The 25543-nt window shown below is 43.0% G+C and overlaps 1 protein-coding gene across 2 annotated transcripts in view; it reads left to right on the plus strand.

The window, feature by feature from the left end:
• The window catches only part of pcdh19 (protocadherin 19), a 55546-nt gene that overhangs the window by 4134 nt on the left and 25869 nt on the right, over positions 1–25543 (plus strand). The window contains exons 2-3 of one of the 2 annotated variants that reach the window (XM_080502648.1): positions 743–1088; positions 24798–24856. In XM_080502648.1, the coding sequence (XP_080358774.1) occupies positions 743–1088; positions 24798–24856 (405 nt within the window). The remainder of the gene's footprint in view (positions 1–742; positions 1089–24797; positions 24857–25543) is intronic. The other variant, XM_080502649.1, reaches the window with a different exon arrangement.

Consider the following 25543-nt stretch of genomic DNA (forward strand, 5'->3'; position numbering starts at 1 on the left):
ATTCAAACCATATGTTATGTGCCATTCGATTAAAAACAGCCTCTTCCAGATTTTTGAAGAAATGCAGATGGTAAAAAAAAAAAAATCTCACATTGAAATATGGAATATGCCTGGTGAGGTTTGTAGCCATCACTGTTGAGTACTTAGCATCTGTTCTCCTGTGGAAAACTGCAAGGCTACGCAAATAATGGATATTTCCCCCAGTCTGAGGATCCTTTGATAAAACATGGCTGTGTTGCTCATTTACTCTTATTAAAGTCAAAATACTCAGTTCAAGTTTGCAGCAGCTACCGCGAGCAGCTAAACGAATTTGAATCTTCAGTTCTCCTGCTCCTTGTATTGCTCGTAGGCTCGCTTGATATTGAAAGAGAAAAAAAAAAAGAGGAATGAGTGTGGGTTGTGTACTTTGAATATGAGTGCATATACCGGTGGTGCTTCTCAGTATCCGTGTGTTCTTATTTGCTTTGCTTCCGTGGTTTTTGGCATGTTTGCATATTGTCTGCCTGTTTGTGACATGTCGATTGTTGAGCATGCAAATGCAAACAAAGAATGGGGTGACAGCTCCACTGCAAGCCGGGAGTGGGAAGTCACTGAGGTGCACTATTCCACCCCTGGACAAGAGCAATGAGCCTTTGTCTGGTACCCATGGTTGAACAGCGCCTAGCTGGCATGATAGGCAAGCTTTTTGACCGTGTGGACAGAGGAGGGGAAGGCAGAACACTGCTTTATTGAGTCTGTTCAGTTTCTTCTACTTGCGCAGGGTGGCGGAGTACTCATATGGCAACCAGAAGAAGTCCAGCAAGAAGAAAAAGCTGAGCAAGAATGACATCCGCTTGGTGCCGCGTGACGTTGAGGAGACAGACAAGATGAATGTGGTGAGTTGCTCATCTCTCACCTCCTCGCTCAACTACTTCGACTACCACCAGCAGAGTCTGCCGCTGGGCTGCAGGCGCTCCGAGAGCACCTTCCTCAACGTGGAGAACCAGAACTCACGCAATGCAGCTCCCAACCATGGCTATCAACACCCGTTCACAGGGCAGGGGCACCAGCAGCCAGACCTCATCATCAACGGCATGCCACTGCCAGAGGTGAGATACACTCCACTGTGCTCTGTCCTTGATCCTTGGCTGGTCTGCTTTGGCGGTACGGGGATGAGTTAAAAAAAAAAAAGAAAAGAAAAGAAAAAAAAAAGGGAGGGGGGGGATTGTGAAATTGAATTCCATGTTCAAAGGCATTGTTTTTGTAGAGGCAATGAAATAGTTGACTTAACAGGTGGTCTTCCTCTTTAATGATAATTAATGTGTTTTGATCCAAATAAATTGCAACAAAGCAGTGTAGCGATGCTATGCAGTACATTTCAACACCTCCCATGGTCCAGTGATATTTCGTATTTCGTTGCATCGCAGGAGACGATATCAGAGAAACGCTTGTCTGTTATTGATGGAAAAGCTGAGCTATGTGAAATGGCAATATGTCAGTCGGGCTGAGTGGAATCCTTCAAGGCATTTTAAGGTGCAGAGACACTAAAGCCGACCTGTGATAACAGCGCTTTGCCGAGCAGAATTAGGAGGCCTGACAAAGTGGATTATTTGGCCTCTCTCACTCCACTTGTTTTCTTTTTTATTCTATTTTTATTTGTGTGTGCTGAGCTACTGCAAAATGAACAGTGGTTTGTGCACCTGCCAGATGTATTGACCCGACTAATCAGCTCCACTACACATCATTTCAGGTGCTAGCAGAAAGAATAATCATTGCTGAAATCTGTATGTCGTCCATTTAGCTGCAGTGTTACCGCATGGCCGCTCTGCACAGCCAGCCATTGAATTATCCTGACATACCATGCATGGCTCCAGCAGAGCAGTGAAGGTCTGACTGGAAAGACTATTCAAGCTGACAGGTGTATGCCAGCAAGCTGATGTGTGGCTTATAGATTTTTGTATGTATAAACTTGTTGTTCAGTTTTTTCTCTCACCTTTTTAGTAGCATTCCTTTCCCTTCATGACCCACTTCTACTTAATCCCATGGGAGAGTGGGACATTTGTGGTCTGTGTCTGTGATAGAGAAAATGAACATGTGTGTGTGGTTTGATATGTGAGTGTGTGTATCGCGCTTACTCATGTGGATGGCAGCAAATGAGCCACACGCACACACGCACACACACACACACGCACGCACGCACGCACGCACGCACGCACGCACGCACGCACGCACGCACGCACGCACGCACGCACGCACGCACGCACGCACGCACACACACACACACACACACACACACACACACACACACGCATACACACACACATATGCCTGCTTGTAATTGATGAGTTCAATCTTCGTTTGACATTCGGTGCGGAGAATGTGGGTTTGAGAGTGGGGGTCTTAAAACAAGAAGCACAAGATGGATATTGATGTATTGACTGGATGATCCAGAGAGATCCAGGCACCAATGGATCCTGAGGGGTCAGTGAGACCTACTTACTGGCATGCTGATTTACTGGGCTTGTCTGAGCTGGTTCTGAGTGAGGTGTGTGTGTGTGTGTGTGTGTGTGTGTGTGTGTGTGCGTGTGAAAAACAGCGGTGGAAAGAATGAGAAATGTCATGGGGGGATTGTCTTGTGGTGTTGTCTGGCCAGTTGGAGGCAGAGGTGGGGGGGTTCAGCAGGTGCACACACTGACCCGTATGCTGTGATTGAGGAGGAAATGCAACCCTTCTCCAGCGAAAGCATCTGGGCTGGCTTTAACAAAGATATCAACAAACAGTGTAAAAATCTCTCCCCACATCCTGTATCCGTGGCTGCAGCATCCAATAAAAGCACATTTCCCGCTGGATGAGGGCCCTTTATTTGTTTCAGCTAATGAAAAAGTGGAGAGGGAGACAAACTGGCAGAAAGATTGATTTCAATGATTCCATATGCAAAGCTTGCTGTTGTCTTGATGAAGCTGTGTGAGGGCAGATCGTGAGATAACGAGGGAGTGAGGGTAAATGTGGAGACTTAGTGCCAGGTGTCTGAGCCCTGACCACATTTTCTCATTTTCTTAGAGGCAGTTGATTGGTTTGATAGAGGCCGGGGCTTTTTAGCATGCAGCTTCCATCTCTGCTTCTTGCACTTGATGTTGACAAACATCTCTTTGACCTGGTCTGTGCACATTTTCTCTGGACTGAGAAAACTATGTGTGTGTGTGTGTGTGTGTGTGTGTGTGTGTGTGTGTGTGTGTGTGTGTGTGTGTGTGTGTGTGTGTGTGTGTGTGTGTGTGTGTGTGTGTGTGTGTGTGTGTGTGTGTGTGTGTGTGTGTGTGTGTGTGTGTGTGTGCGTGCGTGCGTGTGTGTGTCTGCTATTGTGACATTTCCAAAAAATAAAACCTATACAATATGTGCAAATGTTTCTCTTAAAAAAATTGTTTGCGGTATGATCATAATGCCATTTATAGCTGAAATAAACAGCAGTGAAATGACTGATAATTGCTTTGTTACAATGAGCAAGCTTGGGCTCAAAACCACTTGACTCCACAAGTCCTCAACCCATATCCCATTGACTGGCTAAGACACACGAGTGGCTGCACTGTTGTGATTACTGAGGCTGCTTTGTCCCAAAAATTGTTTTCATCCTGAGGGCAACCTCATAATTATCCATGATTCATTTATCCTCGGCAGAAGAGCGTTTTTGTTTTTACACCATGGCATATGGGTGCCTCCGTGTTTGTGTAATTCACAAACATGCAGCTTGAAATGATCCCTACCATCAGCATACGGTCAGTTTCAGTTTACCAACAGAGAGAAAGAGGATATGAGTTTGTTCCTACTTGCCATTTATGTCTGTGATCGATACAAAAATCGTCATTCATTGTTCGTTTATTTGGGGCTGTGAGCATCCTGCTTGTGTCGGAGCAGCTGGAGTCGAGCTTTTTCCTGCTTCAGACAAAGCACGGTGGCACACACACACACACACACACACACACACACACACACACACACACACAAGTACATATAAACAGCAGACTCTGCCAAGATAACAGTGACAGGTCTCCCTTAAGGCCTCGTACCTGTCTGCAATTGCATTGTGTATATAGCATTCTCCCCGGCGAGTATGTGTACCGGTATATACAGTACCTCCCTCAACATCATATTTGTCCATAGTAGTGAAAAGCATCAGCTGTGAGATGTTTGTTAGACCTGATTGTGGTAGCACTAATATGAACGCTCACAGGAGAATAGAGCTGTCTTCCATGGCTTAATTATAGTGAATCGCTTGGTAGGGGAGACAATTATACAGTAAAGGAATGGCCTTTGGCTAGAATGTGTTTTTGAATTTGTAATGCCTACTAAGGCTTCTCACACCTGTGATTTCAGATAATGAGCGTAGTGGAAAAATGAGTTATCTCACTTTATCGATCAGCCTTGTTCAAATAATAGATGGGCGAGTTTAACTACAAACCAACAATAAAATAATTAAAAGTATTATTCATGATTTAGGGAAAGGTGGTTAGGATTTGCACTTAACAACAGTGCTTAAACGTGCAGTTTTCAGGCTCAACGCCATTTCATATATTCATGTTGAATATCAAAGCAATCATCCTCCGGATGCTCATCGCACTCCCTCTTTGAAGGTATTGTTGTTATATAAGTCTTGGCTATGTTGCATCACTTTGTTTCACATTCTTTGGTTGGAATCCTGACAAAGACGTGAACATTTTGCATGTGTTTGTTCGCAGTCAATCACAGGATGCTAAGTAAGAAAATGAAAATTGAAACAAAACAACTGACAAGGGATGTGGCTGCTGCGCTGCACCAGCCTTGCCGTTTCTCCCCGTTAGTAAGCAAGACATTTTGATATTGATGTGGGAGAGACAACGGGGAGTGGTTCCACCGAGGCTGCACATCCCTCGCTATCACTTCACATCAGGACAATATGCACGGGAGCATTGAAACGTGTCATATTGAGCATGCAAAGTAGATGTCATGCTGTCAGTGCACACCACACATCTGTTGAAACTGCCAATCTCCTCCCACACAAATACTCGTGAATACACACGGACACACAATATTTCTCATGGAGTGTCACATTTATTTGAAATATGGGCTGTGACATTATCATTTACATCATTATGACCAACTCAGAAATCTCACTGCAAGAGAAATGAGAGGCATAATCCAGCATTTTCAATAATCAAACATTGTTCAGATTCTGCATATAAAGTATTCTTTTAGTGCTGCTATGATATTGTGAGCCCTCACTTACAATATGGTTTGATGTAACTGTTGGAAATTACAGGGCAGTTCTAGTAGTTTTAATACAAGACTCCCTGCATTTCACCACAGTTTTTACTCTGCTTTGTTAAAAGAGATAAGATATTAATGGATATTTTCATTGTTGCTTAACAGCTTTTTATTGTCAACATTAAAGAAAACTCCTGATTTTGAATGTCTTTTTGAATCCGGAGAATGATGTGGATTTACCATCTGGCCAAATGATTTCGTTTTGCTTGTTTACTTGTTGTCTTTAACAAACTGTGATTGACAAAAAAGTCGGGGACATCACTCTTGGAAGAAAGTGTAACTTGGAGAGAACAACGCCGAGAGCAGAGAAGCATAAACCGGAAGCCAAGTGAGCCCGGGCTCTCATGTTGTGACAGAACTCGTGCATTAGTGCAAACTGCCACACTGTGAAATCCCTAAGAAATGTGAAAATTCAGCAGCTGAGATTAGTTATCCACTGCCTGACTGTCTTGCAAGCATATCAAACCAATCAAGTATATAATTTCCACTCACATATATTCCATATGGGCTCATTCTGTGTGGAGTTTGGATGTTCTCTGTGTGTGTGCATGGGTTTTCTCTTGGTACTGCATTTGAGTTTAATTCCTCCCTTTGGTTGGATGTAGGGTAATGTCAAAATTAGTTTGAGAAGCTTGAAAAAATGGCATCTTCCAGGAATATTTGGATTTTCCTTTAAGAGATATGGAAGCAAGTCAACACCCAAAGATAGAATCTATAAGGCATATATAGTCAATTCAAGATATTTAATTTGAACCACAAAACACATATATTCTATATTTATAGTGGAACTCAATGACTTTGTCTCAAAGTGGAAGACATTCATGTTTCTATTTCCCAACTTCTTTAATTCACATGTTGTCTAATATAAAAAAAACTTGACCCATACTACTCTTCCTGTTTTTGTTGAATATTAATTATAATGTTTATGTTTTGCTGAAGGAGTAATGATTGAATTGTTGATGTGATTATTGTTAATTCAGTTCACTTTTCGTCAAATACAAGGATCATGTATTTAGATAGTGGACAGAAGAAGCAATTTTTTTCCATCTTAACAAAACCCTTTTCAGCCCTAATCAGTTTTGTCAGACTAATCAGGGAAATGATCAATGGCAGATAGATATTTTGCAACTATGGAAATGATAAATAACTGACTCATCTCAAAAGTCTTCGTTTTTTTGTTTATTTTGGTTGCATTGGAAAACTGTGTGGTCCTAAAGTCTCTTTATTTCATCTCCAGAAGCTTTAAATGCACACTGATTGAGTGGCAGATGAACCTGTTAATTATTTAGAGAGGTTATTTGTGAGGCACAGGCTTCAGAAAGGCCCCGCTTTTCAAGTGTCAGTGTTTATAAGGTAACATAAAGCCGTGTCTGTCAAAAATAAATTAACAGTGTGACACTGATGTACTCGGTGGCCTCTCATTACATCCCTCAGCTGGCTCCTCCCCCTTGTGTTTAGCGCACAACACTGCTGACGCTGCGGGTGATTGAGCAGCATGACTCAACAAGATGGTTTTCAGTTCATGTACGACCAGTGCCAGTTTTACACTTGGTTAGGTTTTCATAGCCTTGACCCCCAACCCGCGACACCCCATCACTGCATGTCATCCTTGATGTCGTGGAGGTACAATGAAATGACATAACAACCCCAGGCAGCCAGTCAGAAGAGTCCGGGCCCGCCGGGTTGCCACCCTCTCGTCGGGATCAGAGCGTCCAGCCAAAAGAGCTTAAGAGTCAAAACACATGAATGACAGCGGCTGACGTACACATGTCACTGTATGTGTCCTTAACCACATGTGACTCGTGCCGATTATACAGAGAGTTATATTGTCGAAAAATGTTGAGGCCGAGAGAATCGAGAAGCGACAGAGTGAGGCAGAAGAGGGGAGCGAGATCTATTTATAGACTGTCAATGATTTTTGCCCAACCTGTATTGCTGCTGCCTGAACCATGTTATTTCTCTGTGTAAAATGCAGTGTTTGGATGAGGAACGGATTTCATTGCACAAATCTTATTAACCTTGCCAGAAAACAATCATGCCACCTTTTTTATTGCTCGTGCAGGATTGTTTTTCCCCCTGAAAAAAAAAGAACCCAAAACAAATATTATTACCTCAGTGTACTTGCAGATGTAAGAGGCAACACTAACAGAGAAGCCATGTTCAATGTTTAGAGTTTACACCACCAAATGTTTCCTTCATGTCTTGACAGATTAATTTAAAATGATCAAATTGGTGACATGTTGAGGACATCAAAGTATGTATTACACAAGATGTCGGCAGACATCCAAGCCACTTAATCATGAACATTTCACTTGGTTTGAGATGACAACATTGAAAATAGACATAAATTCAAAAGCTTCAAAAGCTCAGTCGCAGGGAAAGAATGAGCTTTCTTGTAAACCAATTAAGCATCAAAGGAAGGCAAGAAAAAAAAGACATACTGGCAGTCGTCTTCCAACAATTTATGTTATAGGGTTTTTACTGGATTAAAAAAAAAAAAAAAGGCTCTAATGGTGTTGGGCTTATAGGTTGATGGGTCCACCCATAAATGAGAAAGGGCTAAATGGAGAGAGGGAAATGGACATAGTGATGATGTTTATCGCTGGGGAAGGGGACATCATTACGCACCTTGTTAAGCCCTGCAAGCAATGCTGCGTGGACGTAATTACCCATTTAAATGAGTTTCCCACAGCGTTGTATTTTCCTTTCTTTTTTCTTTCTGCTCCCTGACACAAATATGTCGGATTGTGTTTTCTTTAATCGAAATCCTTGAACACTCAAGTCCCAACACCAAGGTGTGGAAATGTACCATTAGCACGCATTTACTAAGATGAAGTGGTCATGTACAGCCTTTCACACATTTTGTGTGTGCGTGTGTGTGCGCATGTGTATTTGTGTTGTGTCTGCTGCAAGTGCCAGTTTTCAATCCAAACCTTCGCTGAGAGGAATTTTTACAGTGAAAAATAAAAGGTTAAGAAAAACTTTTTGACAAAACAAGTTCAAGAGTAAAAAAACCTCAAACAAACCCATCTTTCATTAATGCAGATTTAGCTGCCTGTGGTGGAAATGCCTGTATTTACATTAATATTGGAAAAGAAAAGGTCATCGTACACATTTAAAAACACATATTGCCAGACAAGTTATGGCCAGGAGAAAAATGCAGTCACAGAGGAAGCTCACAATCCTGCTTTCTTGGTTGTGTCAAGAGGAATGTGCCCACCTCTTTCCCTGTGGCTTAGGAATATTAAAACAAGCTTTTTCTTCTGTGTGTGTGTGTGTGTGTGTGTGTGTGTGTGTGTGTGCGTGCGTGCGTGCGTGCGTGCGTGCGTGTGTGTTCTTAATATATTTGTCCCCCTTTGCAGATAAGAATAACAAAGGACTTGCAATCCATATTTGGAGAATATATATTTTTTTTTTCATGTTCTTGTTTATGAAACAACAAAACCAGAATGTTTTTCAGAAAGTGAACGAAGTGAGAGAAAAAAGTAATTATATTTTTTTGTGTAACAACTAATATGTCTGCCAAAAACAAATTCTATCCACATGTGCAGAGAGAAAAGGTATTAATTAAAACTGCTGGAGATCAGGCATAAAAGGTTCAGGTTTTTTTTTTTTTTCTTTTCCTTTCACTATCCTGTCTTTGTTGGGCCACGGGTTGCCAGACTTGTTGCCTCATTGTTAAAGAGAGTTCCCAAGCCTTTCACCTGTGTGCCGGTCTTCTCTTTTTGAATGACAGGGAAACGGGGGAGGAGGCATTCAGTAAAACAGAACAATACTCGCTGTGGACGGAAACTTTTCCAAGCAGCCAGCTCTGACATCAGGGAAGAATGGCCTTTACAAGTGTCCCGTTTTTTTTTTTTTTTTCCCCTAAAACAAAGAGGGGAGCAGGAGGATGTTAGTTAGTATTTACCCAATCAGATTAAATGTCAACTTCTGCATGCATAATTGTAAAATGGAAACGAGACTGGAAGAAGACTTGAAATGTACCAATTTACTGTTGGAATTAGCTCCTCACTGCATTGCAGATGCCGGCACAGTGCTTTCATTTGGATTTTTTTTTTTGGCTCTTTACGTTGCAGTTTGGCTTTATGGCGATTCTACCATCAACCTAAAGTTAACTCCGCTGCTGTAGATGGCAAAGACAGCCTGGTGCTTGGAGCAGACAAATGAGAGCAAATGTTATATCACTCACACAAATGCTGCATTATACCTTTGTTGTGTTCTCTCTGGTGGTGGAGCAGCCTTTCCTGTTCCTCCCTTTCTTTCATTCCTGCAAATTCATACAGTGCTTTGTTTGTGGGCATAAACCTGGATTTGCATTAGGGAGCGCATGTATGGGATGTTTGATGAGCACAGAGGCTGTTGGCAGGCGAGCCACTATAGCGGCAATATCAGCCGTCTCGGAGGCATGCAGCAGTATGGCTGGAGGAGCAGCAGGGTAGCGTAATTGTGCATTGTTCATCCACAGAACAGAGGCAGAGCATGTAATGAGCTGTAGCATTTTCACCCAGCCAGCCTAATGGGCTATGACCGAGTGCAGGCCTCTCAGAGCCCCCGTGTTCCCCCTGCCCTGTGTGGCCAGTGTCTCGGGCCCCTTTCCTTTCTCTCCCCCCATTCTCCCCTTCTTCTCTGCCCGATCAGTGTCAGCCATTCCTTCACCCCTGTTATCCCCCTCTTTTATCTCTGCTCCCTTCCCCATTGTGCTCCTGTCTGAGGAGATGGTGAGACCTCTAATGCGTTCAGTGTGTGGCTCCTTTTCTCATTCATGATGTCTGTAAACCTCTGAGCAGTTAGTCTGATTCAGGATGACATAAATCAGAATAGCTCATTGATGGAGCGCTGAATGTAGTGTGATTGCATTCAAAACCCAAACACTGAACACAAATAAAAGTTCAGGAGGAGAATTTGCTGATATTAGTTGTAGGGGATTTGTCGTTAGGACTTGGCTCATTTTTCTATCAAACGCTGTTTTGCATTTTGATTATCTAGTTTCCCTGAAAACGATTCAGCTGGGCCTGTTTCACTCAGGTTTGTTTCCTTGGGATTAGCGCTTTTGAGAAAGTACCCAGGCATATTATTTACAGCCATATTTAGTTTCCATGGAGGTGGGAAACCATTTCTTTGCTCGAGCGATGCCCAGTCAGGTTAGAAAGACAAGAATTTGTTCAAAGGAATAGATTAGATATCAACTCTGGACTGAACAGAGAAGCTGAAGGCTCCACTAATGATTATAGTTATTATTGCCTTTGCAAGGGAATTGATAATGACTTTACCCGCATCGCTGTGCTCTCTTATGGCATCAGAAAACAATATTGAGGTCTGACTGTGGAGCACAATGGAACATCACTTTTGTCTTTCTCCTCACGTCCATGATTTGACATAGCACAGCACAGGCAGCCCAGCTAATGAATGAAAAGCACTTGGCCTCTGTCAGACTGCTCTGAGTGCAGTGCGCTCCTCAGTAACCTCCTTAGTTCAAGATTAGCTGTTCCCAGTTCAGTTTTATAGCGAGCTGGTGAGTAGGGAAGGCAGCATGTCTATACTTGTTAAAGTGAAGATTGCTTATAATCTCTGTGCTTTAACAACAGAGATCGACTCCCCTCTTTGGGGAGAATGGCTGGCAGGTCACTACGGAGCCGACTTGGAGTGCTCTTATCTTGCTCGGGGATTGTTACATCAAAGCAAACTGTGATTCGTTGAAATATATAACAGACTCGTATAAATCCACGCACGCAAAGGAGCGTCAACACTATGAGCATTCAGCGTATCATCAAACATCCTCCTATATAGAAACATTTGACAGTGTATTTTCTAATGGTGTGTGTGTGTGTATATATATGAATGTAGCGTTCACATTATCTTTATTAATGAGTTTTGAATACAAACTATAGACAGCCCCATGGTATTTTACTCTGCCCCTTCCAGGATGTTATAGTCTCGTAGGCTAACCCGCTGCCTTTACATTACATATCGCCATATGAGAGTGGTGTCAATCTCGTCACATCACCATCAGCAGAAAGGTAAATAAACACATTTCTCAAAATGTCAAACAGTTCCTTTAAAATGAATATTGTCCTTGAGCAAATTGCAGGCTCTCAAAAACGAGAACGCAGCCTTGGCTCAGTCTTCTTTTCCCTCGTCATGACGCTCAGGCCAAAATGTTTCATCCCAGATGATAATGTGTGTTTTACCCCTTTTTGTGTGTGCACGATAGAGCAGCAGACAAAATACCAAGAGTACTGGGGGAAGACGGACATGGGAGTAGTGTTCTGACTTTTCATTTGTTTGCTACCCAGTAATGATTATTTTAGCCTCTAAGCCCCAGATTTGGCCTTGTTTTGCTGTGGGAAGCAGCATCAATGGGGACAGGGCAGCCTTGCCCTGACTGAGAAGCTTGTCTGCAGCTAAGCTGGTTGGCAGCGAGAGTCAGGTACGCAGCCTGGAAGACATTTTGAATGAGGACACACCACGTCAACGAGAAGACAGAATGTTCATTCTTGGAGGTATCTCGCCGGGTTTCACCGCTGTGTTGCCTTCGCCGGTTCATCTGGTGGGTTGACTGAGACAACTTTCTAATTATAGTCCTCTTTCGTTTGTCTTGTTTGCAGTGCTGGTAACAAGCCAGTTGCCAGCTTGCATGAGCAACTGCAGAAAGCTGACTTTTGGTTTAATTTGGAAGACTAGCTATAATCCAGACTAAGTCCCATAAAGCTGAAGCCTCCCCCTCCTCCCACCACTGCTGGATTACGGGAGTGTCTTTAAAAGGATAAGGACCTGCTTATCACTGCTTCCCTCAACACTTGTTTGGGACTTCAGATGTGGGGGAGGATGTTTCATCGTCACCCAATGTGGCCGTTGTGGATATGAGTTAGAGATTAGGCATCTGACAGCTGAGATCAATGATAATCACAATTTACAGTTTTTAAACCCTCTCAGCCACAAAGACATATGGATCTTTGCATATGCCTCCACTCCCACTACAGTCAGTTTTATCAGGCTTGAGGATCTAACTGGAAAAAGGAAGCGGAATTAGATGTCCAACAGCACTTTGAGTCACCTTTAATCGTTTTCATGCATTTAATGTTTGACACAGTGTCTTCAGCTTTTCTTGCAGAAGAAAATGTGGGTTTCAGGCCACAAGAATATCCAAATTCATCTGGAGATGTGTCAAGATAAGCTGATCAAAGCTGCGAGAAAGGGGCTGTGCAAATTTGCTTTCTGGTTCCACATTTACTGGTAAATTAAAACACTATTTGCTTGAAGACAGCTTCTCCTCTCTTCAAAATAGCATGGGCCTTCCAAGTCTCGAGTGGTGGTGATTTCTGTTTTCTGATTTCTATTTTCACAGAAACATCAGATGAATTAATGAAGTTTTTACATATTGGATTTAAGTAAACCATTTAAAATTTTCATTAGCAGTTTCAGGTTAGGAGTAAAAATACATGTAGTGCTGCAAACAGCTCTCCAGTGGGCTATATTTTGGAGTTTTTTTCTTTGATTCAGGTCCCAAAATAAATGAGTAATTATCTGCTCTCTTATATTCAACAGATGATTGTGGTTTAATAATGCACTGTAATGTTAATCAAGAGAAAAAGATGAACATTTTATGCAAATGATTGTATGTAAGATCAGCATAACTGTGTTATGAATACACCATTTCTGTAATTGCACAAATGTTAGACACACAAAACAAATATCTGTGAAGAGGCTACTGTGCAGCACAGCTCAGGTTATGACCAGAGGCTGCAGAAAAAGCCTTACCTTACCAATTTATAACCAGTTTGTGTCACTCGCTCCTAAAGAAGTGTTGTTGCTGGTGTGGGTAGAAGGAGAGGGGCTCTGTGTTCCAGCTGGGAATAGAGACCAATCTAGCACACATAAGAATATGTGTTGTTAGAGATGCTATATTTGACTGTGAGGCTGTTACTTATCTCATCAGGGTGTGTTGGTGGTGAGGTGAGGGAGCAGAGTCAATTCCTTGGTGTATCCGGTCTCAGTTCTCGGCTTCGGAGCAATCTGGGAGTTGCAGAGAAAGAGAGAGAACCAAACCGCATGGGGAGTGGGGGGAGTGTAGAGAAATAGAAGTACCTCAGTGTGACTACTTGTTTATCTCTGTGTCAACAGTTTTGACTCAGCTCATTAACCTGTGCACTTGGGTGGATCAGAACATCTCTCACATTCAGCCCCCACCCCCCTGCGCTTTCACAATTAATAGCAATAACTAAGGGTAAGCATAAACACATCCACCACAAGCTAATAAACAGATGCAATAACAGGGTGACGGGGCAGCTATCACACCTCAAAGAGAGCCAATCGATTCCAGCTGATACCAGTTCGCAGATACACCCTGTAGCACTTTCCTCAAATCTAATCATGGATCCATTTTAACCACATTATCCAGGAGTCTACTTGCCATTAAAATGGGTTTTCAATTTCTATTATTTTGAGAGCATTGGATGAAAAATGAGCAAGGGTAGAGGTAAAGGAACTATATGTTTTCCATTTCTGAGAGGCAGAAAAGAGAGGAGTCGCCTCCAGTCTCTCCCCTCCTCTCCTCCCATTACCCATGCAGCCAGCATCCTCTCCAAATTGTTTTGCATGACCTTTGCTACAGTAGCTCTAATTATTACCATCACACAGGCCCTGTAAGGCACACAGCTAATTATACTGGATTTATCTGAAGGGACATTGGTGCCATTCTACATAGGCATGTCTTGGCTACCGTCAACGCGGGTGATCTAAACCCAGAATAAGGTTAATTTGGCTAATACAGTAATAGTAATTAGAGTCACAATAATTACAAGCATAGTTGTAATAACAGAAGACTAGCTTATTTGTAATAGAGGTATAAATGAACTTGCTCCAGAAACGCAATGCCTTATGTAATTGAGAAGAATGGCGTTGCCAAAAAAGAGCAAGGGTGAAACACGCTGTGCAATATGCGTAATGCCATTATTACAGAGGCAGATTGTTGCTCTTTCATTATGATTGCTCACAATCGATGTTTGACAGTGGTAGTTGAAAGATATATTTTTCAAAGGCATTGCGGGATTATCTGTTAATGTAGGTAGCAGGACCTCTAGTCATCACAACTCATGAAGAGTTGTTACCAGAGGAAGCAATATTTTTCAAAGCCAACATGAATGAAGAGGGGCAGTTGCAGCCGTCTTTTGGCTGGCGGGCAACTCGTGTAATGAGCCTAAGAGGGTTCCAATTATTCCATTGCGATCAAAAAGGAGAAGGAGATTACTTCTCTTGCCTCTTTTTTCTTTGACATTTTACACAGTAACATCTTTTGATAGGGGCTCGGGGAGAGAGAAAAAAACAATTGCCACAGAGCGCTTGATAGTCTTGAACAAGCTCCAGCCGTAGAGTCCTTTCCTGTCTACCAAAGACAAGGTAATGCTTTTGCACATGTTCTTTATCTTGTTGAGGATGTGTTTGCAATAAAACTACTTTTCCCACTTTATGGTACATTAGCTGTCTCACAGACTATGTCACCTGTACAAGACGGAAGGGAGGTTTTCCTTTGACCGCAGGCTTCGGCTGCAGTGGCTTGATGGCTGATCATATTTTTCCGCCCAGCCATTATAAATATTATCGAAGCATGTTGGATACTCACTCTCTCGCTGCAGTTGTTTTCCTCCTCTGCTTAACAGTATAAGTCATGTTCCACGGGATACAAAAAAGAGTTGAATTATTCGATTGTGTACTGATTTTTGCCTCTGCCGTTCCCAGATTACAAGTAAAAGCACATTAGACGCCTGGGGGTAACTTAAAGGATTTCTCTACTATAGGACATCAAACTATATCAGCCCTGGAAAAATAACCGTTGAAAAAAACAAAAGACAGAATATTATGTGCCACGGCACTGAGACAAAGAGGACTTCTCCAATCTGCATCAGCAGAGATAAACATCCACCCCTCAGATGTGTTCTTGGTAGATAACAGCTTACTGTGTGTTTGCAACACACACAAACACAGGCATACAAGTACACAGAGTGGAGCAGTGATAAGCACCGAAAATTACTACATGCTGCTTATGGTGGCAGAACAAAAGGATTGAAGGTCTTCATTTCAAGAAATCAAGCTATGGTGGATGCAGGGTCTAAAATGCATGTCAATTGGATAGATTTGACTTGATAATAGAGCCATAATTAGGGGAGGAAGCATCATGGAGTGTGTTTGTTTCTGTGCCAGAGATGTGAGAATACAGTGCATTGCTTTCCCCCCGCAGATCCACTGCAGGGGTGGGAGGCAACTATCCACCGTCTGTTGCTGTTTTCTGTGACCCTCTATATCCCCCTGCAGTGAAAAGCGATGTTTGCCCCTAAAGATGGCCATAATACAAATTAAATTAAATTAAGTCAGTGCGGCTAATCCCTGTGTGTTTCAGCTGCTAAAACAACTACACCCCCCCCCCCCCCTCCCCCACACCACCATCACTACACACACACACACACACACACACACACAAACACAAACACTCCCCCCTTGCGAGTTAGTGGGTCAAGCCTGCTGCATCTGGACCCCTATCCACTGGCCCTGCTCTCAAGCTGCCAGGATCCCAGTCCGACAGAGACGACAGCAGGCCCCACTCAGACTTTCTGCCCCACTGCAACTGTACGTGCGTGTGTTTGTGTGTGCTGCCTTATATTCCATGCTGTTGTGGGGACCTCAGTCTAGTTACACAGTCACATTATGAGGAATAGGCTTCCCTATGGGGAAAGAGGCAAATTCTTATTTTATTACAAAATTGTGTTTTAAATTAAAGACATGTTTTCAGGTTGGTCTAAGGTTACTGTGGAAGTCTCAATTTGGGTTAAACAAATAATGTTGAGAGTATAGATTAGAGTAAGTCTGCAGGAAATGAATGTGTGTCAGTGCAGTGTCCCCTGAGGATATGGGAACACGGTGTTGTAAGTGTGAATGTATCTTTACTGTAAATTTCTGTTGTTCTCTCTGTGACTCGCAATATTCATTCTTTTTGGTTTGTTTTTCTTCTGCCTGTATGCCTTTTCTCAAATAGGATTTATTTTTGTTTGTTACAGACTCTTGCATTTCACTTATGCACACACGCACACACACACACACACACACACACACACACACACACGCACACACACACACACGGCTATTTCATTGTGAAATGTACAGATAAAAATATCAGATACAAAGGATTTACATGTTCTTGTCTCCCAGACAATGCACACAACAGTAGTCATGTGATATAAAACAAACAGTGGTATCAGACCACAAAGTGTTGAATGTTGTCGAGTGCAGCCTTTGCCCTGATGCCACTCTGTCACTGTCCTGTTAACAAGCTGGATTTACAGATGCGTTGGTGATGTGAAAGCAGCTAATACTCTGCTGTCAATCCAGATACTGACAGCTGCCTAAAGGACCATCCCAAATATTAGTACCAGAAGTGCTTCACATTGAAGCAGGTTTCCAGAGTTGGATCACTGATAGGAGAAGCCCTGTTGTGACGCAGGCTAAAGAATCCACTAAATAAAAGGCTCCTCTCTCGTATGCACACTTTGGCACAAAGCCCACTCATCTACCCCTGATTTGTGCACCAGCTCTGATTTGTGAGACAAAGTGCATCAACTGAGTTTTAGCAGCTGGCGTACACAGATATTGTGTTTAGGGACTTGTGGGTTAGGAGGGCGGGAGTGTTTTTGATGAGCTGAAGCCTGGAGCACATGTTTGTCTTTGTGTGTGTGTGTGTGTGTGTGTGTGTGTGTGTGTGTGTGTGTGTGTGTGTGTGTGTGTGTGTGTGTGTGTGTGTGTGTGTGTGTGTGTGTGTGTGTGTGTGTGTGTGTGTGTGTGTGTGTGTGTGTGTGTGTGTGTGTGTGTGTGTTGGAAATCTGTGCACCTGCACACATGCCCTTTGAAAAGCTCCATCACCTCTCAATCCAGCCAACACACAGTGTAAACACGGTTTGTTTGAGCGAGTGGCCTGGGGTTGTTGGATTAATGAGCGCTGATGAAGTTCCACTTGTATCCGAGGTGCTGCCTCCCTATTTGCTGGAGTGGCTGTGATGTGGTAGTGTGTCTGGAGGCGGTGACTCATTCCCTTTACCCAGTGTCAGATTAAGGCATGTCAATAAACAGACCCACTCAATCCATCTCCGAGTGACTGCATCCGCTCACAGAGCCTCCCAGTCTGTAATGAGCTGCTGCAAATCTACGTCCAACTAAAATGTCTGGAAAGATGCCTTGTCACAGTGAGCAAGAAAGAAAAAAGAGTGAGGGAGAGCGGGAGAGATTGCAGCGGCACCGATGTGACTGGCAGCCACCTTTAAGCTGCTAAGAGAAATTACAGCAAGCCGTGCTCCACCATGTTGGAGAGTGGAAATTAATCTGCCCTCATCACAGATCTGCGGATTTCTCATTTCTTGTCTCCTCATGGCATCGAGTTAATCATAAATTAATTTTAACTTTACTGATTTGCAGAAGTGGCTGAAACCCGTGATGTTCATTCAGTCACTGCGATCATGTAAGCGCTTAAAGGGAACGTGTTTACATAATCTGTAGAGTTTCAGTATGTTTGTTTTTACGGAGCGGCCCAGGGGAGGTGAGCGAAACCTTTGGGAATAACTTGTGCGCTAATTTACACCCCCCATGTCCCACCCCCCACCCAGCCACCCCATCTCTATCCCCCTCAACGCTGGCTAATGTAGGCCACAACCACTGACAGGAGTCTCTGTCGTTTAATTCTCTCAGAAAAACGTCTGAAAATACGTGTTTGTAACAGGGCCGGAAAACACGAGCTCTACCTGGATTAGATGTTCCCTCAAACACTTCCGGAGTCTGTTCCAGAAATCCCCGCCTACCTCTCTCATGTGGCGCCACACAAACATTAACGGATTTTCAGGATGAGAGGAGTGTGAAAACTTTTTTGTCTGACACCCAAATTAAAGAAAATCCCTCAAGACTTGCCTGAAGGGGAACTTCCTGCCATTTGAGTTTGATTGGACTCCACAGGCTTTAAGAGAAATAAGCCGATTTCCTTTCGGAAACAGCACAGATAGTCAAGTCTGTTCTTTCTCCTCCCTCCTTTTTCCAATGTAAAACCATGAATCCAAACCTCATGGAAATGCACAGGTTTTCTGTCTGTGCTTGCAGATACAGGGGAAAAGAGGAGAATGTGGACCTGAACAAGGCTGAACAGGTGTTAAGTGAAACTCTATACGGTTATGTGCCGGGCTGATGCAGTAGACCTCTGCACAGTCTAAGTGGGCACTGTAACATCATCTGAACGACTTAAAAGCACCAGCCTTGTCACGACAGAGCAAAGACAAAACAAAAACACAGACCTGGGAAGCCAAACAACCACCAACATTTTCAAACATGTTGGGACCGAGTTGCGATTCCCTGTAAGACAACAGCTCTGGCTTAAGCCTCTTTAGCGTCAGCCGACTCCACTGGAATGCAGACGTCTGCAAAGGGGGCCTATTATTTAAAATCTTTTCATCACGCTGAAAGGGAGGGAAATAGCTTTGACGTTGAGAAGCTCATGAATAATGAATGCTGTTTCTATCAATGTATGTATAATTAATCACATCTCTACTAACTGGACTTCTGTGGAGCCTGTAGTCCTGAGTGACATGGAGACTTGTCTGGACTATTGTCTCTGTTTCAGAGCGAAAGACAGCCGCATGATCTGCACTTTTCTTTGTGGGTGTGACATGCAGGTGGACCGAGCTTTAGCCGCGGCACTTTGGTCCTTTTTTCTCAGACTTTACAAGAACAGCAGATGTTTGTTTTGGTCTGGATGGGCTCATGTTTGTTTTAATTTCACACGGGAAGGCAAGGAAAATGAGAAGGTAATGCAGGCAGGAAGTGCTGTTGTGTTGACATATCTTTGTCATTGTTTATCAGAAAGAGCAGTTTCTTAGGTTGCAGAAACAATCGTGATCCCAAAAGACATCCGGTCATGGACATGAGTGACCTTACAATGGATTTATTTCATCCTGTGTGTGTGTGTTTTCTTTCTTATTATTATCATATTTTTCTCCAGTCACAAAGACACAAAACATGTTGAAAATCCCACAGAGCGAGGCAGTCCTTTAATAAACCTTTTTTCCCCTGAATCCCTCACTTTCACAACATGATTGATTTCCAAATGGGCAACTGGGTTTGGGGTGAATTGATGGTTGATGAAGTGTAATGATGCAGAGAATGTGGCAGGTTATTTGTCACACATGTACCCTTCTGTCACAACTGATTGTGTATAATTTAGAGTTTGCAGGGGAGCCAGTTGGTATTAAGTGGTAACAACTCTCTGTATTCATCATGGTAGGCCCCTTTTAGCAGGCAGAAATAGAAAATGTAATCTCATCCACAACCATGGCTGTGCCTCGGGCACTCTTTCACCCTTTTTACTGCTGATCCTCCCTCAGGGACCCTGCCCTCTCTAAAGGAAGAGAGAAATCTATAATCTAGCAGATGGTGGCGGGTCTATGGGATATTTCATAATAAAAAGAATAGGTGGAGATGACGGTCATTGGGAGGAAAGGGCAAAGAGTTGGTGGGAGGTTGGTTATTGCATAGCATAGGCCGAAGATGGTTTCTTTTTCAATAAATAGAGAACAAAATATAAGCAGGTGCATTCATGATCTGCTCTGTTTTCATGGGTGTCATGCAGACTCAATCGGAGCTGCTGAGAGTCTCTGCTGGGTGCAGACCCAGAGGCGAGGACAGCGGGCGCCAGCACAGACCTGCAACTCAGGGATTGCAGGAGCAGGGCTTTTGTAGGCAAGTGGAAAGAGAGCGTCTGTGTGTGCAAGAATATGAATGTGCGCGAGCCTGCGAGTGAAGCAATTCTTTTCAGAGTCGCAGTGTATAGCATAATAAAGTCACCAGCAGGTCTACACACACTCCACTGCGTCTTGCTGCAAAATTACACGAGAGGAGAATATGCATCCGTAAACAGCCACTTTCATTTGCTGACCGTCATTCACCTATTTGAGCTTTGCTGCAGTTACCGCTTCCTTTTTTATGCGCATCTCACCTCCTGCAGCAAATCGCACGGTGCAGAACGGTGAAGCCTCATCTTATTTTCTAAGTGTGGCTGGCTTCCCTTGTAAAGTATGAGTATCACCTTCTCCTCATCCCTTTCTTTAGCGATGGGATATCAATAACCGGGGACATTCTGGGTAATGTTTCCTTCCGGTACTGAGGGGAGTCCGTGACTAAGCTACAGGAACGACAAACAAAGACTGAAGCACAACCTCAGACTGGTCAAACACAGAATGAAATAACAAGATATGAACTGACAGTTTTAATTGATTTTGTCTCATCTGTTTTTTAGTTTATTTCAACTGTGCTTTTTAGTGTGCAGCATTTCGTGTCTGCAGGGAGGCATGGCAGGATGGTTTGTGTCACTTAAATTGATGACATTAAAGAGTTGTATCCATGACAGACATGAACCACTCTCTTCTGTAAGTGATCTTCCTCTAGAGGCTCAATTTTATGAAACATCCCTGAACATGCACTTCCTTAAATCCCTCCTGTTTTTGAACAATACTACTCATATTCAATAATTGAAGTTTGTCTCAACATTCTATTAAACAATTGTGCTTGCTTCTATAATTCAGCAAGATTCAATCTCCTATAGTTAAATTAGGAAATATTTAAATGCGTCATATTGGTGATAACGATCTCATGATTTCTATGTCATATCAGTCATTTTAACGACTGTATTCGACAGAAGAAAAAAAAACAATTGATTAAATGGATTTAGAGTTGAAGCAGATTGCTGATGTCAGTATCTCATGAATATCCCTTCCTCTGAATAGCATGTTCTTAGTGCATGTAGCTGCATCTGTTCATATTTTTTTTTCTCGCTTGCTTCCCTGTTTAAATGTTATTCTATGCAATAGCAGCCCTGTGAGGCATACAGTGAGGCAGCTGTGAGGTTTTTTTCAGTTTTTTTCCCTTATCTGTGTGACATCTGCTGAACTTGTCGGGTGTTTACTGGTGTAACAACTGGTGTCTTCACTCCCCCGCCCCTCCTCTCCTCTCTGGTGCTCCCCATGCCCCCGCACAATGAATACACTTGCATCCAGACTACAGAACCAATTGTCACGCTGGGAGGAAGGCAAATCAAATCTTACGGCAGCAACTAGGCAAGGAGATTGCTTATCCTCTCAGTGGCAGAGATGCAAGTCCATCGTCCTTGTGCCTCAGGTTTTTTTTTTTTGTTGTTGTCTTTTTTTTTTTTTTTTTAGAGAGAGATGAAAGCAAAAGAGTAAAAGGGGGGGAAAGCTACTGGGCGTTACCATCAAGACCTGCGAGTCACACGCAGGTCAAGTCGAGCCCATTTCCTCCCATCTCCACCGTCTCTCGCTCTCCACTCTCTTTCCACTTCTCTCCCTACTCCTCCTGACAATACCTATCAGTCACCCGGCGACACCGGGGACTGCATCCCTGCCTCCAGTCCTCCAGATGAAACGGAGCAATAATTACGGGGATAGAGTAGCTCAGGCCGCCAAACTGGGGCCGCTCAAATCACAACAACACATTGTCCAACCAGATTAAGTAGCCATTTGTGGCATCCTCGCTGTAGTTAAGCAGTCCTCATCCTCTTGCCTGAAACTTGAACTCCCAGCAAGATATATTGACATGTCCTCCAATTTGAGGTCGGTCACAAATGTGGGGTAAGACATTACATTTCTTTACAGGACGCCTAAACTAATGCATCTGATCCTCCCTCAGAATAGGCAGTCCTGAGTGACTCATCAGTAGCCAAGGTTATGCCCTCACATGATAGTTGTTTATTTCCACTGACACTTTGATAAATTGAGAAAATAAACCACTTTACGCAGTTAATGAGGAGCCGTGGCATTGGAGAAGAGGCGCAGTTGAAGAGATGGCGACACAAAACCATTAAATGATCAACCACTATGGAGCGTCTCTTTTTGCTGCACCTAGTACACCCTTAAGAGGACTCCATGTAGAAACCCTCAGAGAGAATTACATCATGGATAAAAATTTCAGGACAGGAAGAGCTTGAGAGCAAGAGCATACTGCCTTCCTCTTCAGGCTGCGCTCACACAGAACATGCCAACCAAACCAATTACAGGCTGCAGCCAGAATGACAGTCGCAAGAAATTCTTTATCTTGTCTTTTAAATGAAGTTTTCTCCTCGTTACTCATGCCTTGCATTTTCATTAGTCTCTCTCCGGATGCTCAGCGACTGTAGCAGGAGAGGCAGTTTAATTCATGTACACAAAGACCAGAGGGGAGTACAGGTGGAGCGCAAATTACGAGCACACGTGCAGATCATAATTTCTGTATTATTTGCATGAACCTATTCATATCTTCTTTTTTTTTTAAGCATAATCTAGAAATATTATAGCTACATGTAGTTTCACTGGGGAAGCAAAGTGTATAATGAAATAGAACATTTTATAAAATATGTCATGAATTTATACATTAAAAGTGTTAATCTTTTATATTCCGAGTTAGAGTATGTTGCCACCACTGTTACCTTTGATATTCAACGGAGTCAAGACGAAGAGGAACACAATGAGGCGGGGGAAATACAAAAGAACAAACATTGTGTGCTCCAAATTATGGAATAATAATAAAATGTTAATTAAATCCCCTTTTTACGAAATGTCTTCCCCGTACTAATGAGGTAGAGTTTAATTAGGGGTAAATGGTAAAAAGAAAAAAGGAATGATGCTAACCTTCAGTGCCTAAACACACTGCATTATAATTTAAAAAGCCTCAATCAGAAGCGTGCTCCTCATTGTTGCTTATCGTACAGTTTTTTTCTGCAAAAATAATGAGTGTAAAAGGTGAGAAGACAAGCAGCAGCTTATCTAATGATTTCAGGTCGATTCGAGTGCATTTGTTGAATTCTGATAGCAATACGTAGTCACTGATGTTTAGAAGAGACCAGACCATTTTCTGCAAACACCAAATAATGCAGCTCAGCGCGTGCTATAGGTTGTCTTTGAAGCCATGGGAAAATGGCATCAATACCAGCAATCTGAGCAAACAAGGACATGCATTTGGTCGCATTAACACGCTCCTACATTTTTTATAGACCGCAAACAGGTCCTGGGAGCGTTTTGCCAGAAGTAAACAGCCCACATTCGCTGCTGTGATCTGCCAGCTTCACTTTTATTTATTTATTTATGTATTTATTTATTTATGTATTTCAAAAGAGATCCAAGAAAACTGGGAATAATGTTTGACATTTCCTGTTACCTCCCCCGACTACCTCGACCTTGCTGCTCAGACGACTCAACATTTCACATTCACGCAGGCGCAGGAAGAAAAAAAAAACAACAAAAAAAACCAGTTACAAATGTTCAAGCACCTTTATGTGTAATAAGTAGAGCGTTCACTCAGTGGCACTGTGAGTTTTAATCCAAACCTGTTTGGTCACTGTATGACAGCTGTGCTGGGCCACCGCCACCTCAACAGCGGGACTGTGTCAAATGTGAATCTCACTTGATAATCAGCAACGCTCCTCCAGTGCCAGCATTAATCTTTCTTACTATGAGGGTGACTTTTGTAGATTTTTTTTTTTTTTCTTCAACAAGCCTTTGATATTGGCGCTCCCTCTCGGAAGTCCGCCATAGACCCACAGCTTTTATCAGGATACAGTATCTGCACAGAGGAATTTTAAGTGGGGCATCTGCTTTCTTTCCGCAGAAACACCTGCTTCTTATCAAACTTTGTGGAAAGGGTCACATCCTGACTTTTCATGGGACCAGGAAAGTCCTTCGAGGGGCCCTGATATCCCATGTTTCGCTGACATCTCACCTCATGTGAGGAGATGCTTGGCAGATGCAGGAGGGGTTACCTGCTCGCTGTGCACCGCCTCCTCTGTCTGTGCAGTGTTCTCGGCAGAGGTCCCTTCACTAAATAAACGTTGGAAAAAATGAATGTAGGATCCCTTTGAACTGTGTTCTCTAATGTGGGTCAGAGATCTATCGCATGCATATTCTGAAAGCCTTTTCATCTGCAATTGCAGAGTTAAGATTCCCCTGGTACACTCTTAATTTCATCTACTTCTCTCACAGTTATTTATTTAATATTCCTACATTAATGTCTTCTCAAACATGCTAAAAGTGAAGAGTTCAGAGAAGAAAAGAGAGAAAGTTTTCTTCTCCGTCTGTCTGCATGATAGTCTGTCCTCCCTAATGACTCCATTTTAAAGACAGTGGGCTGACCGGCAGTGGAGGGAGGGAGCAAGGGATCGAGAGCGGGGAGGGTGAAGAGCAGACGAGAGGCTGTGCTCACTGCAGCACTCAGCTCCCGGTCAGCCTCTCTGTGTGTGTGCTTTGAAAGAGAATAGGATTGAGCCCTTTGAAAGCCGAGGCTGCTCACCAGGGCCTTTGTGTAAAATAACATTTCTACTGAAAGCCAATTACTGGTAACATTATTTTGGTTGCCTCCATTATTAAAAGTACCTCTCTCTGTTGCCCCCCATCACTTCTCCTCCACCCCACCCCACCCTCACCTTCTCTCCCACCCTGTTCATCTTTCTCTCACAGACGGAGAATTATTCCATCGACTCCAGTTACGTGAACAGCAGAGCCCACCTCATTAAAAGGTATGTCTTGATTAGGAATTGTTACCAGCACCTCATTACCATTGTTATCTGTAATTGTTTTATCTAATGAGTGCACAGCTCCCGTTACAGCGGTTTGCATGTGTACCTGCATGTTTTTCACTTGGGATAATTGCAATGGGAGGATAAGATTTGGGGATAAATAGCTTTACTCCGTAATGCGTTTAGTAAACACTTGTTGAAATGAGCTGCAAAGTCATACTTCTGGTTATTAAACTGCACAGAACGGCAGAAACTATTTCCATATTTACAGATAACCTTATTACACTCGAGTAATTTGGTTCATAAGTGGCACGTGTGGCTGGCATTGCATCAGGTTGCGGCTTTAAACAGTGATTAAATGATATTCAAATCACTTCTCCTGTGTTTATTCAAGACAATAGCGTCATGAATAGTTAGTAATTACAGTCTTTCTTAGGTGAAGAAGGGAAGAGTGAATGTTTTCACTGTGCATTGTTGTTCAGTCCACCTGAAAGAGGGTATTAGATAAGGTTGCAGGAATTCAGCACTGGGGGGGTTCGGATAGGGGGTCATATTGTAATTCTCTCTGGCCACAGAGGTTTTTGTAACCAGGCTCGCTTCACAAACTTCAGTTCTCCCTTTTTACCTGCAGCTATAGGACATTCCAGGCTTGCTTTTGTTTGAGGCCATCCCAGCCTTTTGAAAAGC

This window comes from Blennius ocellaris (genome assembly GCF_963422515.1).
Source record: "Blennius ocellaris genome assembly, chromosome: 9".
Lineage (NCBI taxonomy): Eukaryota > Metazoa > Chordata > Actinopteri > Blenniiformes > Blenniidae > Blennius > Blennius ocellaris.